The 19,305-nt window shown below is 32.2% G+C and overlaps 1 protein-coding gene across 1 annotated transcript in view; it reads right to left on the bottom strand.

The window, feature by feature from the left end:
* brm (ATP-dependent helicase brm) overlaps window positions 1-19,305 on the bottom strand; it is a 45,663-nt gene that overhangs the window by 13,802 nt on the left and 12,556 nt on the right. Inside the window, exons 10-17 of the mRNA XM_088227921.1 lie at window positions 15,943-15,984; window positions 14,476-14,583; window positions 12,742-12,880; window positions 9,502-9,604; window positions 7,248-7,329; window positions 4,513-4,670; window positions 3,142-3,319; window positions 727-969 (exon numbers count right to left, since the gene is read on the bottom strand). Of these exons, the coding sequence (XP_088084047.1) occupies window positions 727-969; window positions 3,142-3,319; window positions 4,513-4,670; window positions 7,248-7,329; window positions 9,502-9,604; window positions 12,742-12,880; window positions 14,476-14,583; window positions 15,943-15,984 (1,053 nt within the window). The remainder of the gene's footprint in view (window positions 1-726; window positions 970-3,141; window positions 3,320-4,512; window positions 4,671-7,247; window positions 7,330-9,501; window positions 9,605-12,741; window positions 12,881-14,475; window positions 14,584-15,942; window positions 15,985-19,305) is intronic.

Here is a 19,305-nt window from a genome sequence, read left to right as displayed (position 1 = left end):
ATTTTTTAATAAAAAATATTTTTTGAAATTTTTTATTAATCAATATATTTTTTTATAAATGGTATATGTTTATTTTATTCTAATTCAAAAAAAGGGACTAGTTCTTGTGCCTGGAGAGTGACTTACACTGTTATGGTTATTTATTTGTTAGAATTTATATAATTTTGAAAATACGAGTACATGAGAAAAAAAAGAAAACTTATAGGATAAAAAAGAAAAACAGAAAATAATAATAAATTAATACTAATTAAAATAGAATGCGGTTTTTACACGGGTTGAAAAAATTTCTTTAAATTGACTTTGAATTTATTTATTGATATATTAGTTTTAATAGTTTTTAGTTCATTGGGGAGATTATTGTAATTTTTGACACCTTTTGAAGACAGCTATTTTGACCATGACTTGTGTGGAATTTAGGGATTTTAATATTATTTTGGTATCTGAGTGACTCATTCATCTCAAATTCTTTTATTTTTTCTTTATAAATTTGTATAGTGGAATTTATTTTATAAATAGTGTCTACTGTGTGACCTTTAAATATTTTATATAGAATTTCCGTATTGAATGTTGAGGGTTTTTTTTTAAAATTACTTTAATAATTAAACGACTAAACGGCGAATTATCGCGATCATCTGTCACACGTAGGTAATTATCAATCTTACGCTTAAGGTACCAGCCCTGGGAAATGCAGGAAAAATTTGATAGAACACTGTGGTGCATGGTTACCTTTTCTCCGGTGGTTGCGAAGGGAGCATTGAACCACTGCTCGAAGGTGGAACAGCTCTTGAAGATGGAGGGCAGCAGGAAGTTGAGCAGCGCCCACAGTTCGGGGAGCTTGTTCTGCAGAGGAGTACCGGTCAGCAGCAGGCGGTGTGGTGCGATGTAGTGCGTATTGAGGACCTGTGTCAGCTTGCAGTGGTGGTTCTTCATGCGATGGCCCTCGTCGATGATCATGTACTTCCACTGGATCTGCGAAATGAAGCAACATGTGATTTTGTACTACTAAAATTTTGTACTAAAAAAACATAAATATATCTTCATTTTTTTTGCACCACAACAGGCCAGGAGGCCTAATTACAGTGGTGAATTACATCACAGAACACCCAATGCCCGAACAGAACGCTTGAGAGAAATCACGTTTAATTTTTGTGTTCTCATCGGGAATCGAACCCGGAACCTTCCAAGTGTGAGTCAAGCGTCTTGATCACTACACCACGGAGGCCGCCACGTGATAAAGCATACTGTACTATAGGATACACGAGGGACTGTTTGAAAAACAAACGTTTTCCCAGTTTTTACGCCGAAATGTTCAGGTCCCATGTGTCGGACAGTTTATAGTTTATTGACATTATTTCTGTGTTTTTGACACCTCAAGAGTTTTATCATTATACTATCTTGTTGGCAAGTTGAATCAACAGACAAAACCTATAAATCTTCAGACAGTATTTTACGGACATTTATTACTGCCATTTTCGTGTTTATTTAGATGTAATTTTACAGACAGTTTATTGTGATTAATGAATATTTATTGTGGCCATTTTTGTGCTTTAGTTACAATTTATTGTTTTTGACAATTATACAGTAAAATCCCTGTTTTGCGTTTTTCAAGGGAGCAACAAAAAAAAGTGTAAAACTGAGGAAGACTTTGACGTAAGGAAATGAAAAATGTATGGAAAAAATGAAATTTCATTAAAATATAATTATTGTAAAAGATTATACTAAATATACTGCAGAAAAATTGTAAGAACCGTCATGATTGAGGATTATTCATATTTACCAATGATATAATTAAAAATATTTTGTATTTTTTCAAACGATACTGCAATATGTTATTTTTATTGAATTAAAAAAATATATGCATAAATAATTTTATCTAGGTATTTAACCTTAAAAACATGAAAATAAAATTTTTAATTTGCATAAAATCAATACAAATATTTTTTCCCTAAATATTGGGAAATTCTATTTATATGGTATCACTTTTTTTAGTATGGCACCACAAAATTTCAGCTGTCATTTACATCGCGGACATAAAACGAAATTATGAAAAACGTAAAAAAATGGGAACTAAATATTTCGGTGTAAAAAGCGGGAAAATGTAAAATTGAGGAATGTAAAAACGAGGTTTTACTGTATTTACAAAAGTTTCTATAAAAAAAATGGCTCCATAATTTTTTTAGTCCTTTTCGTGGCTATTATTATTATATTAATTTTAGGTGAGCGCAGCTGAAAGTTGATATGCTTAAATCAATTTTAACGAAAGTTAGCTGTTGGCACACTTTAACTTTTCCAAAACAAATCTAGTCCATTTTTGAACCCATTGAGATCAGCTCTTGAGGCAGCTTATTCCAACCATCAACAACAATTTTTTAAAATTTATTTTAATAGTATAATTATACATTTTAACAATTTAAAAAAAAATTTCACCTGTTATATTTTTACTAAAACTAAAATCCCACCAAGCCACTTTTTGTAGCTTGTTGGTGAAGATTATGTTTATACTAACTTAAAAATATTATTTAAATTTATAAAAACAATGAATAACAGATAAAAATTAACAGTCGGAAAGATCAGAATAAATATGTTTATACAAATAATAATATTTAAATTAATTTTTTAAATACAAGGAAATATATGAAAAATTAAAATATTTACACCCAAGCTACTGTTCAAATATAAACTCTTGATCGAGTAGCCACTCTCTTATTTTGCTCTTGTTACAATGTGAGTTGAATTTAAGTTCTTTTGGTAATAAATTAAAAATTCTAGGTACTAAATATTTGAGAGTTCTATTGCTCGGGAAATGCTTCCGTGGATTTAGATTGAATTTCGTTTTCTCCAGCCTGAGACTGCGGCCTAGAAGACGAGCATCTTGTTTAAGCTCGAACATGGGATCCAAATTTGGGCAGCTATAGTGACCGTCGAGTATCTTGTATGTCTCTATCGGGTCACCCCTTTCTCGCCGTTCCTGCAGCGTTGTGTGACTGAGTGTTTCCAGTCTCTTTAATATGTTCAATATGCAACACGCTACCAAACAAGATTGAGAATAGTGAGTTAAATACGAGAGTGAGACGTACACTCAAATTATGGCTAGTGGAAAAAAGTTTTTTGTATTAACGAGAGACTGTCGGAGAGACTCACCTTGGCCAGAACACTCTTGTCTTTGATGACGTACTCGTAGGTGGTCAGCAGCACGTTGAACTTGGTCATCCGCATCTGGTTCTGCACGAGGCGGCGGCTCTGAGGGGAGCCCTTGTACGACACGACCACTACGGAAGGAGCCCATTTCTCAAACTCCATCACCCAGTTGGACAGCGTACTGGAACATGAAAAAAAATATATCAACAGGAGCCAAGACACACATCCCACTGTATATTTTTAAACAATTTCACAATTCAAACCGACGCACTCTCAGTCCGACTTTTGTCTCCGAACTGACAAATAAACCAAAATATTGGTTCAATTTATTTGGGACACTGTGCGTAAATACTCGAATACATATTTGTATAGAAACAGGCGGCCACAGCATTTTGAAATATTCCTAAAGTTTGATTGAATTATAGTGAAAAATTAATTACACTCGTTTATTTATAAATTTGAATAAACCACTTCAATTTTAAAAGTCAACTGGTTTCGAGGTTACCTCCTATCAGGACTTGAACTGAGTTACTTGAGTGTACATCACGCCGTTTTCCCGCAAGGGTAGGCGGAGAGGATAGAACGCTACATCACTCTTTCTTTGCATAAAAATCTCGCTTCCTCAACATTCATACATCTTCTCATGCAAGCTCGCCAATTATTCTGACTTTTGACAAATCCATCTTCAAGTATTTATTGGATCTGGTCATGCCATGCCTTTCTCAGTCTTACTTTATTTCTGCATCCACCAACATTCGCATTGTAAATATTTTTAACCAATCTTTCGCCGATTCGCTCTACATGTCCAAACCAGCGCAGAGTTCCTTTCTTGATTTTGTCAATAATGCCTATCTTAGCCTTTCATAATGTACGGATCTCGACATTCGTGATTTAAATGCATTCGGAGTATTTGGAACTTATTTGATCTGGCTGTGTCCAAAATTAGGCATTTTTATTGTTAAACCCCATGAGTTCAAAATAAGTGTTTAATTGTATACATGAAATCAAAGTCATAAATTGAATGAGTAAATGTAACAGTTTTTCAATGTACGCTATAGAAACATTAACTTATAAACTATAAAGGTATACAAATATAAAAGGTATACGGCTATACAACGTAACAACTGACAAAACTCACCGGCAGAAAGACGGAACAAAATAAAGGTCGCCGGTCATAAGCCACAATACGCACCCGAGTACAGCCGAACGTAATCTAATAATCTAATAAATAAAAAAAAAGACAATCTACAAGTTTGCCAGCCTTTCTTTCTAGAGAAATTATATTCACGCAGGCAAATTGAAATAGGATTTTAATTTTATTAAATTTTTAATCAGTACAGAGCATTTGATATATATTTAGCAGTATCAAGTTACCTGAGAGGAACGATGATAAGGAACGGTCCATTGTTCTTCTTTTTCTCCATGAGTGTGGTGACCAGCGCGATGGTCTGGATGGTCTTCCCGAGCCCCATTTCGTCGGCCAGGATACCGTTCAGGTTGTTGTTGAAGAGGGAAACAAGCCACTCTAGACCCTGATAAGAAACGTCCATACATATTGATTTATTTATTTATTTACTTAATGACAGTTTATCAAACATTATTTGAGACATAAGTTCCAACTCCATGAGACTTAAAAGTCCTGGGTTGAGTTGGGACGAGCAATTAGTTGACACAGACACATGAGTATATCGTCACAAATATTTTATAGGATCAGAAACACAACAATGATTATAACAATAAAAAAAAAACAAATATATGGCGCATTAGGAAAATCATTAAGGAGTTTCCCACTCAAATCTTCCCACTTAGGAAAATTCAGTCCTGTATTGAATATAGTTTTTGTCCTTGAGAGCTTAATGCGCTCTTCCAAAATATTTAACTCTCAGTGAGATAAAGGAGAGATGTCTCGGAGCAAAAGTCGTACGGGTTTTGTGTACGACATAATTTGTGCTCTGTCCCGGCGTTTTGGCCCGCAACGCGTAACCCGACGCAACGTCAGCTCGGACAAGTAATTAAACGTTGTGCAGCGAAAGAATACGCACATTTCATCTTGACATTTCGTGTCGCCCGTCCACCAGCTCCTCGCCAGTGTTCGCTATTGTAAATTTCTTCCGTACAAAATTGTAAGGAGGATGTAACTCGTGTGTATCTACTCAATAAATAACTTCAATTGTAATCCATCTTTCTCATTCAACCTCAAGCCGTTTGATTTCGTGCGGTCACAAGTAAACAGCTTGGCTGCTACATACCGCATCTGAGGACGTAAGTCTCCTTGGCGGTGCCCACATACAAGGAAAAATTGCCCGTTGCCAAACGAGACGCCCGAAAGAGCTCTCCGTAATCTGGTAGCCTTAGCATGTTTGTGTTGAAAAAAAAAGGTAATTCAGAAGTACATAATACGCACTTCATTGGATCGAGAAAAAGAGGGAAGTGAATTTTTCACTGACCGGGATTAAATTGGTCAGACATGATCAATTCGCCGAAATGATTACAAAACTTTTTAAAGGGGGGATCGTACCGGATAGCATAATCCGTGAGGCGAAACATATGGGCGAAAGTGTATATTTTAAATTCTGTAATGTCCTGCCGGTAAAACAACTTTGTGACTACAAATTGATTGTAGATCACTTTGTTGATCCGGAATATAAAAAAAGAGTTTCCCACACTCACAACACTAGATTAAAAACTAAGGGCTCCCTGTCTGTTCCCCGAATTACAAATTACTTCGGAGAGCGAACATTAAATTGCGTTGTTCCAAGATTGTTCAATGATCTCCCACAAACCATCATCAACATGAAAAATCTTCAAATGAAAAAAAAAGAACTGAAGAAATATCTTCTTGGTACTTTATAGTGCCTGTTTATAAATAAATCTGTAGAATACAAATAAAATAAATGTAATTTAAACCTGTCATAAAAATAAAAAAAATTTAAAAAATGTTTCCCACCGAAAAGTCTTTAGACTTAGTGGGTAACAAATTCTTTTATGTATTTTTTAATTATAAAATAAACGCTGCTCTGCAGCACTGAAACTGACACTGAAAGGCCTTGAAATTCTTTTTGGAAGCCACCAGAACTGAATATCGGACAGTAGTGAGAAGATCCATTCAGTAATCATAGAGAAACGGACAAAACGAAAGTAAAAAGTAGAAATGAAAAAAAACTATACCAAGAGGTAGTATTTTTAGACGCAAGTACTTGTAATTCATATTGTATCATCAAACGTGCATTCCAAGATAATTTGCCAATTTCCACTATATGATTTTTCTTGACAAGACCTTCCACTTTTGGTTTTACTTCTTCCTTTACCTTTATTCTTATATTTTTATTTAATATAATATAAAGTTACAACATGTTAACAAAAAGAAATACATAATAAAGCAAAAGTACATTTAAAAAAAACTAAACGAAATACCACACTTAAAAAGAAGCAACCTCTCGTGCTTGCTGTGGGATTACAATATTAATAATTGAAGCACAAAATACACATATATTTCAAAAAATAAATAACAGTACATGAAACATTTTTTTATAAATAAATGCATATACATATGCATGCAAATGCGCATGCGTGCGCAATTATACACACATATACACCCACACGCACGCACACTCACTCACACGCACATACACATTCACCCACATACATACTACTCGTATAACATGGTGAAGAAAATGATAAAATAAGGTTTTCAAGTTACTTAACAAAAGAACTTCGTAGAAAAAACATTGAAAGAAAAAAAAAACATATTTCCTTAATTTTAAAATAAAAAACTTAAATATGATTTAAATGTTAAAAAGCAACATTTAATTAAGGAGGTTGGTAAACAAATATTTTTTACTTTGGTTTGAATTTTGTAGACATTGATAATTTTTATTTCGTCAGGCAAATTGTTATAGAAATTTATTCCCTGATATACACAACATTTTTCAAAATGTTTAGTATTAAATTTAAATATATATTCTTGTGTCATCGCGATCATACTAAATTACCATATCACTCGGTATCCATCATGTTTTAACCAGTACATACATTACTGCGACTTTTTTAAAAAAAGAAGTAAAAAAATGAATCAGTACAGTAATAAAATTGGAGTTGAAAGCACCTACCTTGATTTGATATTCCTTGAGATTCCCGTTGACCAAAATAGAGGCTTGCTCTGTGATGATTTCATGCACCGTGTGGGCGATGCTAAAGGAAAAAGTTTTATATTTAAAAATGGTATTTTCATCTGACTAAATCATGTTTTAATTCAACTGATTCCATCAATATAATCTAAATATAATAATAATTATATGAGAAATTGACCAAGTGACAAAATCAATAATGTTCAGGAGAGCCATTTTAGTGTTTTTCTAGATATTAATTGCTTCTCAAAGATTTTTCAAGTAGGTGGTTGGTAATTTTACATTACATGTGCGGTACTATCAACTTTAATGTAAAGTATATACATATTTAAAAAAACATTATTACTTTTACGTAAAAAAAATCATTCGAAAACTTAGTCAATTTTACCTGTAAAATTTGACATGAAATTTTGCAGATAATCATCTTTGTTTCGTTCATTGAAGGAGGTAGTATTTTATTTTATTTTATAACTATAAATTATGTTTTTGGGATTTTTTTATTTCAATGATCCATTTTTTTATATTTATGAAGGTCAAAGAAACACAGAAATACAAAATAAATGAAATAGAACAAATAATTAAGAAGTGTTACGTAATAATCTAAAGAATAAATTTTATTAACGAACTTTTTACTAAAAAAAAACGTATCTGTCAAATACAAAACGTATACCAACTTACTAACTACTAACTCTAACTAACTCTTTACTGGTTACATCACCTACAAGTAAAATTGACTAACTGTTACTTGGTCAATTCTTTGGATCTCAAATTTACTAACAAAAGTGACTATGTGTGTTGGTCAGTTTTACTTGTCAAAAATCTGTGAGCTTCTATCAAATGGTCACATATTTTACAAATTAATTTTTTTAGGAGTGTCGGATCGACTTAGCATTTTTGCCAGTCAAGCATTATGCTAATACGATGTCAAAAGGTCAATAATCTCAATTTGGTCATTTTTGCAAACGGTCACTTTTACTTGTATAACCACGATGTGATCTTAATATTTTTGTAAGTCATAAGAATGGAAATTTTCATTTTTTGAATAAAAAAAATAATTTATTCATCTATATTAATGTTGTCGCCTTCGAAATAGTCCCAATTAGATATTATGCACTTGTGCCAGCACTTCTTCCAATCCTCGAACGCTTCTTAAACGCCATCTTTGGGATAGCCTGTAGCTCTTTCAGCAATGCGCTTTTAATGTCATCTATGCAATGCAATGGTACAATTGAGCCTTAGTTTCGACGTCATATTCATAAATCCATGTTTCGTCACATTTTATTACACGTTTCAGTAATTCTACACTGTCGTTGACTTCATTTAGTGACATCTGAGCAATTTCTAACAACACTGTACGAACATATTAGTTTTACACACACATAGATTATTTCATTTAATTAAATAATATTAAGTCCTAACAGAAAATGCTAAAATATCATTGTTGACCATTTGTGGACGTTTTTTTTTTGACTATGTGTTTTACAAGTTAAGGTGACGGTATATAAGGGTATTAGAATTTTATTATTATTTTATTTTTTTGTTTTCTTTTTACAATATGTGTACATAAGAGGTAAAACGGAGTATTAAAAAAATAAAGGATAATTACATAGCAATGAAATAAATATTTACAGTAAAAATAGTAAACAAAAAATTCCCACAAAGCATAGCCTGTTCGTGGGTATACAAGAAATGTTTATGAATTTTTGCTCTTATAATAAATAGACAGGTATATTTTTGTGTAACATAAGAAAGAGAAAAGAAAAAATATATATAAGAAAAAACATAAAAATATTCCTTATTATTAAAGGGCAACAAAATATTTCATAGAAAAAAAGTGTTAATTTCTTGAGTTGAGTTAATATGTTGAGAAAAATAGTTAATATCCAGGATAGTGCGTGTTTTTTAAAAGAAAATATTCTGAGTTTTAAAAAAATAATTTAGAAGCAATCATTGAAATCTCCATCGAAGGAGTTAGTGAGATATTTGCAAAAAAACTAGAAAAAAGAATTGTGAGATTTGTAATTATGCTTCACCAACTCAATGGAGAACGCTTTGTTTGCGGTGTCAAGTAGTATAATTGAAATCTGTTTTGCAAGATTTAGAGACGGTTTTGAATTACACTATTATTTAGGTAGGTAGGCTTTTATGTATAGTTGATTTTGGCATAAATAACCAATTTTCCGTTTTTGGTGGAGATTTCTACGTCGGCTTCCAATGCCCTCATATTATATCTTACCTGTAGTAAGTCTGTTCCTCAGTTTTGTACTCGTCATCCTCAACTTTAGCTTTTTTGATAACTTCTTTAGCTTTGTCTTCTTCAGACTTTGTTCGCTTTCTCCCTGAAATCCACACACAAAACTATGTTGATTTAATGATATACACAACGTGTATTACAAGCAATAAGAAAAAAGTAAAAAATATTCTGAATTATTTTACTAACTACAATATTAGTGAACCCTTAGCGTAATAATAGGGAGAAAAACCAATCTGTGATTATTGACCACGAAGTTAGCTACAGATTACAGCAATGCAACGGGCCGTAGGTACTTGGGTTGAGAATTTCAAGGGCAAACCGAAACCGCCCATCACATGATTGTTGTTAAATTAAAAACTAAACTAAAACCTTAATAGAGCTTCGGGGCTCTTCTCTAGAGAATTACAACTCTGAGATTGAACCGTTCGTCTTTTATCAGTGATAATAGTGCAAGTCCAGTTTATGTAACGCGAACATCAACAACAATATATGAATGAAGAATTTATTATATATTATATAACACAAATTTGGAATATCCAGTGACCGGATTCATCTCTTTCGCGACATCTTCGAGACTGGTATCTTTAAATTCATCGTCTTCGTTCCCTTTCCGCACCTAATGGTGCATAGGGCACTGCATTGGTACACCAATCGCAGCGTATCTTGATCATTTTTGTTACATGAAGGTAAGATGATTAGTCTTGCGCTTCAGGTACCAGTCCAGGGACTATGAAATATTCTAGTGTGAAAACACCTTTTTAAATAGATATTTTATATCAACCATGTCGGGAAATGAAAGTAAATTAAATAAAGTTTTTTTTGTCTCATGGATCATTATCAAAAAAATTTCGGGTTGACTAATGAGTTGATATAATGCTATTTTAATGAGTTTAAGTATTAAAAATTAAATAATTAAACTCATTAAAATAATAACTCATTAGTTAACCCGAAAAATTTTTGATAATGATCCTTAAGATAAAAATAACTTTATTTAATTTACTTTCATATAATTTTGAATTCTCTATTCTTGCCTCTGTTTTGTATAAATATATTGAACACCTTAATAAAGATACAAGTCTCGTAGATGTCGCGAAAGCTATGAAACTGGGCACTGGATATTCCAAATTTGTGGATTCAAGTTTCACTCGTCTTTTATTTATATAATAAATTACAATGAACTTCCATCAAGAATTTTCACTAACAAACTTAAATGAATGAAGAAGATCAGCATTTTTCTATTTATTTGTTAATCGACTATCAAACTAAGTCTAAACAATTTTTATACATGGTATTACCATCGCTATGATTTATTTACATTTTTGTAATTTTGAAATCACACCGCCCGTTACGTCACGAGTTCAAGTCGGCGAGTTTTCCTGACATTTAAAAGGAGAACCCTGTACCTGTTAAAACATGCTAAACTTTGAAAAACATGGCTACCTAAGAACCGAAATCTATCACAACACATAACAACGCTATAGTTGTGACGTTTTAAAGTAGTTTAGCATTAAAATTGTTCTTATTAATTTTTACATACATTATAGACACAGGACGTCTTTTCGCCTTCAAAAATAAAGATTTTGCATAAACCTAGAAATTACAGTGCACTAATAATAAAAGTAGGCCATTTGTCAGCCTCGTGGTGTAGTGGTCAGCGCGTTTGCCTACCATGCGAGAGGTCTCGGGTTCGATTCCCAACATGGTTGATACGAAAAATTTATTTAAAAGGGTGTTTCCACACCAGAATATTTCATAGTCCCGGACTGGTACCTGAAGCGTAAGACTGATCATCTTATCTTCATGTAATAAAAAAATGATCAAGATACGCTGCGATTGGCGTACGAATGCAGTGCCCTATGCACCATTAGGAAGAAGTACAAAAGTTTATAAAAAAATATACAATTACATTCAGTAGGCATTATTTTAATTATGATTGAAGTGTCAACACGAAGTACCGTGCCAATTCCTCATACTTAAGAAATCATGTTTGAAACACTATTTTTCAAATAGCCAATATTCAAATAATATCCATAATTGGCAAGCTTACTAAAGAAGGAATAAACAGCAACTGGGTTTTAAGAATTTAAATACATTATACACATTGTATGAAAAAGCTGATGTAAATCTGCTAGTTTCTTCGTTCACCGGAAACGGGCTGGGCGCCGATATTTATATTTGAAGCAATATAATTGACAGACAGACAATTGACATGGACAATTCATATTAACAATTTAATTAGCAAAGTGGCGACATTATTGAGTCTTTTTTTAAAAATCAAAAACGTTGTTCCAAAAACAGAAAAAATTCTTAGGTATGAAGCCTATGTAAAAACTAAAATATGTTATACGCAACTACTATGGGGAGCAGGATATTAAAATGACATAAACAGACTGCAAAGACAACTAAATAAAATATTAAAGTTAGTATATGACCTTCCCTATCTAACTGCAACTAGAGAACCTTTTAAACAAACTAAGCAATTAATATAACTGAACTCTTTCAACTAGAATCATTAAAATTTATCCGTAAATTAGCCACTAATGCAATTGTAGACGAAGAACTAAAACTTGTAAAAAAAAGTAGTCAAGATGGACATAATACGAGAATATCAGACAAATACCATATGCAGCTTTCTAAAACAAGACAAGGACAATCGAGACTAATGAACCAGGGACTAAAATTATACAATAAACTACCAGACAAAACTAAACAAAAGACTCACAACCTTTTCAAAAGGTGTAAAAAATATTATTTTGAACAACAGAGTATGAATGAAAAAAGTTTTATATTATTTTTTTGTAAAATGAATGTAATAATCCGTAAGGGTTTATAAATAAATTTTCAAATAAAAAAAAAATAAAAAAAAATATACGTTGAAGGTAATTTATAATAAATAACATTTATTTTCCCATAAGTATAACTGCTGTAAAATATTTTTATCGATAGTACAATAATGCGCATAATCACTTATGTAGACGATTTGTCCCTGATATATAACAAGTACTCACCAAGGCAACGATGCCCTGGTGTGGCAATCACAAAATAAATAAAAACATCAATTAGGAACTACACTTTGGGTTGAATAAGTTTGCTAACATCTAGAATAGTAAGTGATCACAGTACCTTTGTCCGGCCCAGCGCTATACGGCGAGACAGAGGGAGAAAGTACACACGGATTAAGCGGTATAAGTTAAGACAAGGGGGTTTTACTTTTCCTATTACCTTCGTCCCCGCTCTCCTCGTCCGCCTGGCTGTCGTCGTCACCCGACTCCTCGCTGTCCGACACCACCTCCCAGCCGGGGTGGCCCTCCAGCCACTCTTTCACCTGCGACAGCAGAGGGGCTTCGTCACCCTTAAGGACCTGGAGACAGTTAAGTGCCGCCGTTAACTTACCGCACGAAGCCAAAGTTGATAAATAAACTGGGTATCTTTATATTTGGAATTCTTCTGTACGTGTGATGCCACTGAACTCCTCCAAAACGGCTTAATCGATTTACGTGCGGTTTTCAGAGAAATGTAGATCTTTGCGCTGCGCGTGTTCGTAGATATTAAAATTTTCAATCTAATGTGTAAAATAGAAGTTAGGAGCATAAATGTTTTATTCATCGATCTACCGGGGTTGCATTCGAGGAGAATGCACATACAAAAAAATTGAAGGATGTTGTTTACAACAGCATTCATTTTTTGTGGATCTCAATCAGATTAATTCCTTAAATTCCTTATAATTTCTACCCATTTATTTCTTTTTACTGGATTTTTAGTATTACTAAAATAATATTTACTGACATTCAATATATTTTAAAAAATCGTATTTCTACATAAGTGCACCCCTTCGTTGATGAGAACGGAGTTTGACATTTGAATGCCATATTTAAAAAATATAATCTTAGGTTTTGGAATTCGACCATAAACAAGTACCAACTTAAATTCAATATTTGAATATTAACAATTTTTAGTTTTGGAATTCAATCACAAACAAGTACCTAGGTACCTACTTATTAACGAAAAGTCTTTTTCCTTTTATATGTACAGTTTTTGCATGTTTTCACGACAATCCGGCATTTTTCTTTTAATTTTTTTGTCGCAAGATCGCGTTAAAACCCGAAAGGCGGTTAAAGAATGACTAAATTCACATTGGGCATGAGTTGATTGCCATAATTTCTGAGGTCTGACATTTCTTTATTAAAATGTATTCCTCTATTTTCTCCCTTGATTATGGCACTAAAACAGTGATTTTTGCACGATTTTGATTTGAGCACAACGAGGAATCTTAGCCAATCATACGAAGAGATAAAACGAAAAACTATCCCTTAACCAGCTAATAGCAAGCAAGCCAACGTTTGTCGCGTCCGCTAGTAGTAAAATAAAATTAATATTTATGTTGAAGGACACTTAATCTCTCTCAGTACAGCCATTTCAACTTATCTTTTAATTTAGTAAAACGTCAAAATTAACACTTAAACAAAATGGTCAATTACACTGCACCTACTATGAATTTAGTTTGAGACAATAATTTACATATTTTTTTTATTTGTATCGATTTTATCTCCATTCACGCGGCGGCGGCGCTCGACGTCTTTTGACCGATTGAACGAGTTTCGAAAAAATTCCAACGTAAAACCGGGGTTATGAAAAACACAAAAATGTTCATTTTAAACTTTTTAGTCTCATTGCATTCTTTTCAATGCTATCTTACCTCTGGCTGATGTTCTCAGTCATACTATCATATGCTCAGCCGTTGTCCACGCATTATTGTAGATATCTCGTATATATTAGCGACGCAAATATGGTGATATTTTGTCACACAAGAAAGTTGCACTGGGCCTTACTGTATCAGGCGAATAGATGTTTTCATGTATACAAATAAATAAAATAAAAAATAAAATTTGTATTATATATTTCTCAAAATTCTTACTCACATAGAAACCAATCAGAAAATGATATTTTCCAACGTACCTCTCCGGTCTTGGGATCAGTAACAGCAACTCGTGAGTCCGAAGTTTGTGAGCTGTCGTCTCCGGCCTCCAGAAATCCTCCTTCCAGCATTTTCCTTTTCTTGTTTTTCTGAAAAAACCAATCAATGATTCTCCACTCGACCATCGCAATAAAAAATCCATTCCATCCTCTCATACAAACAAAGTTCATAATTCAAAATTCAATCCTAGGGAACTTTCAATCTTTTGTAAACGGCTGGAAGAATCTCTTCCTTAATCTCTCCTCCTTTCCTCTTTCCTCTTATTCCTTTTTCCCATCGATTTAGCTTTTATTTTATTTTGAATATGTTTTGTAACTTGAATTATATAAATAAAACTTTTATTTTATTGGTTGATTGGAAGAAATTTCCATCTGGTAATAAGCTCGCCAATGTACAATTTACATTATGCACAAAAAGTTAAATAAATAAATACATTATACCGCTATAAACAAAAATACAAATACTTGATCAGTAACAAGTAACAATATTCACCTACAAATTTGCAATGATTTTTTCAATATTTGGTTTTGATGCGCTTTTCTGTGGACTTCTGGTTTTCAATTTTTTAACACTGCAAATGATTTTTTCCACTAGCAATACTTTTTAACAACTTTTTAGTGTATATTTTAATCGCAAAAGGGGCACAAACCATTCTTTTGACAGATTTTAGTGGTTATTGTTTCTGTCAAAAATCCTCGAGTGTGAATTATTCCAAATGGCGTCTAGTTCTGCAACTATTTCGCATTTAATGAGATTTTTTTTGAGAGATTAGGTTGTTAGAAAATATTTGAGCAGATAAACCTATGAAAGATGAATAATTATTGAATTGGCTTTCTTTATTTAATTAATAAATATATTAATTTAATACATTTTTACTAATTTTGTAAAAAATACATTTTGATCGTCTTGGATCTTTTTGCCACCCTTATCATTTATAAACAAAAAAAATAGTAATTCTTTAGGCTTGTCTCAGGTCAGTGACCTCAAGCAATTGAAGATTCACATCAGTTTATTACAAAAAACATTTATTCTGTCGGACTGTCCATTATTATTACATGAAATCAACATTTGCATACAGAATCGCATCACCGGAAGTTAAATTTTTAGTCCTAGTTTTGTAAGTGCGAATTATGAGTTTCATAATACTTTAGACCGTATCTAAATAAAAGATAATTTAGTATACAATGATGGTTTAAAGTTTGCTCAGTCAACTATTTTTTATTTCAACTACATTTTTTTAACGTTTTAAAGGAGCCTTTTATGTGTTTATGTGTAGAAAATAAAAATATCTTTAATCTGGCACGGTGGAAGCATTATTGCATCATTAACCTAGCATACATCATTCGTAATCAAAGTTAAATAAGGCAAGCATATCCATATATTATTCGTACAAGGAATCGGGTTGGAACATATATGGTTATCAGTTCACTTTATATATATTATATTACATTTTTGGATGGACTTTCCAGCATTGCCCTTATCTTGTTTTTCTGCAAAAACAAAACGTAATCATGTCACAATCATTGAAATAAAATTTTATCAGATTATATATTTATTAAAATTGAGTCGTTCACTTCCAAACCTCAAAAAATCACAAAAATCATTGGTCTGATAAAAAATGAGGAAATCATACGATTTTGCCATATTAAAAAGCCGCTTTTTAAAAATCAAGCCATTAAACAAAATAAAGAAAACAAACATTAGATAAAAACAATCCTTTTCAAAGGTATTTATAATAAAAAGAATGCTTAAAAGTTTTACATAACTAAAATATAATTACCTTTCGACTGGCAGATTACGCCTCTTGAGATTTAGACTAAGCTTAAGTACATTAGTACTCATAATATAAAGATGCGAGTAAAAAATATCTAATGCTTAAAAAATAATATATTAAGTGTTAATATAAATTTTGTCAGTTTTTTCCCAAATTAAAAAATGAGCACAAAATGGTAAAGGTTATGGAGATTGTCATTCGAAAGAAAATTTTCTGCTCTACAAAATATTGTGTTTGCTTTTATGTTATACATATTATTTTATTTAATTACAAACTTGCTGAACTTTTGAAGCTACGGGAAATCTATTGCCAGCAATGTCTAAAATATGTTTTTATGCGCCAACATCTATTTCTTAAAAATTTTAGTATATCTAGTCAAAATTGAATAGTTTGACAGAAACCTCCTCTGTAAATCCAGACTCGGGCAAAGATACTCATTTATCATAGCTCCTAAGCATTGCATTTCATAAGGACAATATGATAGAGATTAATTTTATTTGAATTTGTTTAGATTTAAATTTTTGTTGAAATTATGGATAAAAAAAGCAAATTTAAATTAACGAATAGCATATACTTTTATTATAATTTTCTCATTTTTATTGACAAAAAAATTGTGTTCTAAAATTAGCTTATTTAAAAAAATATATATAATTATCGTAGTTCCAGTAGCCTTAATTCAAATTTAAAATAAAATGTCTACCCACACAGGCCATGCCATTGTGGGATATTTTTATAATAAATAACTTTCAAAATGAAAATGAGTTCAGTAGACAAAAATGAGCATTTTCAACACCTACCTCTATTACCGTTCAATCGAGGGAATAAAGGAGAATACATTATCAACTAATTATTTTTTATTTTTTTTTCTTGTGTCCTCTTGTTCTCTTCATTTGGAATAAAACAGACACAACTTATGTTAACACCCAATAGTTTGAACGGGAAAATTAAAAAAAAAGCTTAAGTTTCGGTTTTTCAAAAGAAATACAAACATTTTTAATCCCACAAATTGTGTGGTATTTTTCTTAAATTCTAGGCTAAATTATGTCTTCAACAATCACTAAACAAAATGAAAATAGTTTAAATATTTTAGTTCAAACTCTTTTTTATGGAATGATGATTTTTTTACAGAATGTGTTTAGCAACATTTGATCTTCATATCAGCCATCGAACGGCAGATATTTTTTCTATAATTTATTTCACTTGCTGATAATAATTTCAAGTGCTATCATTTGTCTGTAAAATTACATTTAAGCATAATTACTTTTCCATTTTTGGTTATAGAGGGGTTTGGAATTATACGACACAATTATTCAGTTCAAAATCAAGTGTCGCGGACTCACAGGTCAGAGGCCCGAGATTCAAACTCCGCTCTACCACAACTCGATTCTTATTTTTAATACTGAGTTATTCCTGACTCATTGAAGGCGGCCTGGGTAAATCATTAAAAAGCAACAAAAAAAAATAGATGGCTTTTTCAAAATAAATGTAATTTATTTTAATTATTCAAAGATTTATATCCCCCAATAAATAAAGCAAAAGTGAGTCTTATTGATTAATTTGGCATTCACTTCGTAACACTTTATAGTATATACATTTTTTAAAATCCATTATCATCATCATCAAACCCATATCCGCACCTGATAGTGCATAAGGCACTGCTTTAATAAAGTACATGCGGTGTATCTCAGTCGTGTGTTACAGGAATGTAAGGTGATCAGTCTTACGCTTCAGATGCCAGACCAGGGACAGTGAAATACTAGTGTAAAGCCACCTTAAAAAATAATATTTCATATTGACCCTCCCAGAAATCAAACCTGGGACCTCAAGCGTGGAAAGCGAACAGTCCAACCGCTGCACTACGAGGTAGACTTTTCTTCACTCGATTTTCTTTTTAGGATTTTTACCCGAGAGCAGCCACAGAGTCAAAACGCTTGTCCAAGATTCTAGCTCTATTTCACGAGCAGAACTGTATTCTTCATCCTCGCGGACACGGACAAAATCCTTACTAACATTTATCCTATTCAAAGAACACACTATAGTTTCAGGAGAACTCCCGACCACAGTTTTGTAACGCCAGTTAAAGGGAGGGGTGCTCTCTTGAAACTTAAGTTGTGTTACAATATTTTGAGTTTGTAGACAAGACATTAAGATTTTACATTTTGAGAGTCATTAAAATTTTACGAATTACAAGAGATGGAGAACATTTTAGAGAAGGGAATGGAATATGGAAATCTAGGCATTTGCAGGGCTTATGACCTGCTTTCAAATACACGGTGGGTATAAGGGATCACCCCATTTTTTTTGTTTTGATCAAAGTTTATTACGAATAGGGAAATATCGCTTTTTTTAAAAACATTTTTAAAGTAATAAAGGTCTATGAAATACTGTACAGTAAAAAAATACATTTTTGCTAATTGAACGTAGTTATGCAGAAGACAGCCGGCCATAGAAAAGTGAAACTGAGATAATAACACTTTTGTGAGAAGAGTGAATAATCAAATCTACACAACAGTTGGAATGTTTTTGACTTTAACAAATGATGAACAATGAAAACATTAGTTTTTTTTATACTACAAACAAAAACATTATGTATTTGACCAGTTTCAATGATTTTTAAAGTATAGTAAGATTTTTCTAGTGCTGTGGGTTTTTTCTGCAAATCAAGAAATGCCGTTCTTTTGATCGACACTATTTTCAGAAGCTGATTGATACAGTTTTTTGTGTGAAAACGGTCTGTCTGTATTTAGCAGAACATAGAATTGACCTTACCGCACCCGATAACATCAATATCTCATTTTTCAAAATTGTGGACTGGCTGCGTTCAATTATAAGCAGCATAAAAAATACTTTTAAATTTGTAATTTCGAATTCCCGCAAAAACGGTGATTCTATTGGCCACGCCCCTAGTACGTCACAATTCATGTTTATTTGTTCCTGCCATTGAAATTCGTGTAGAACAATTTCATGAATCTTGACGTCACTAATATATTTTTATTGAATTTCTTTTTTACATTTATGTATGAAAACGTTTCTCCAC

This window comes from Micrasema longulum, unplaced genomic scaffold (assembly GCF_059751315.1).
Source record: "Micrasema longulum isolate JH-2025_06_02 unplaced genomic scaffold, ASM5975131v1 h1tg000044l, whole genome shotgun sequence".
NCBI lineage: Eukaryota > Metazoa > Arthropoda > Insecta > Trichoptera > Brachycentridae > Micrasema > Micrasema longulum.
This window is presented reverse-complemented; position numbering and strand designations above follow the sequence as displayed.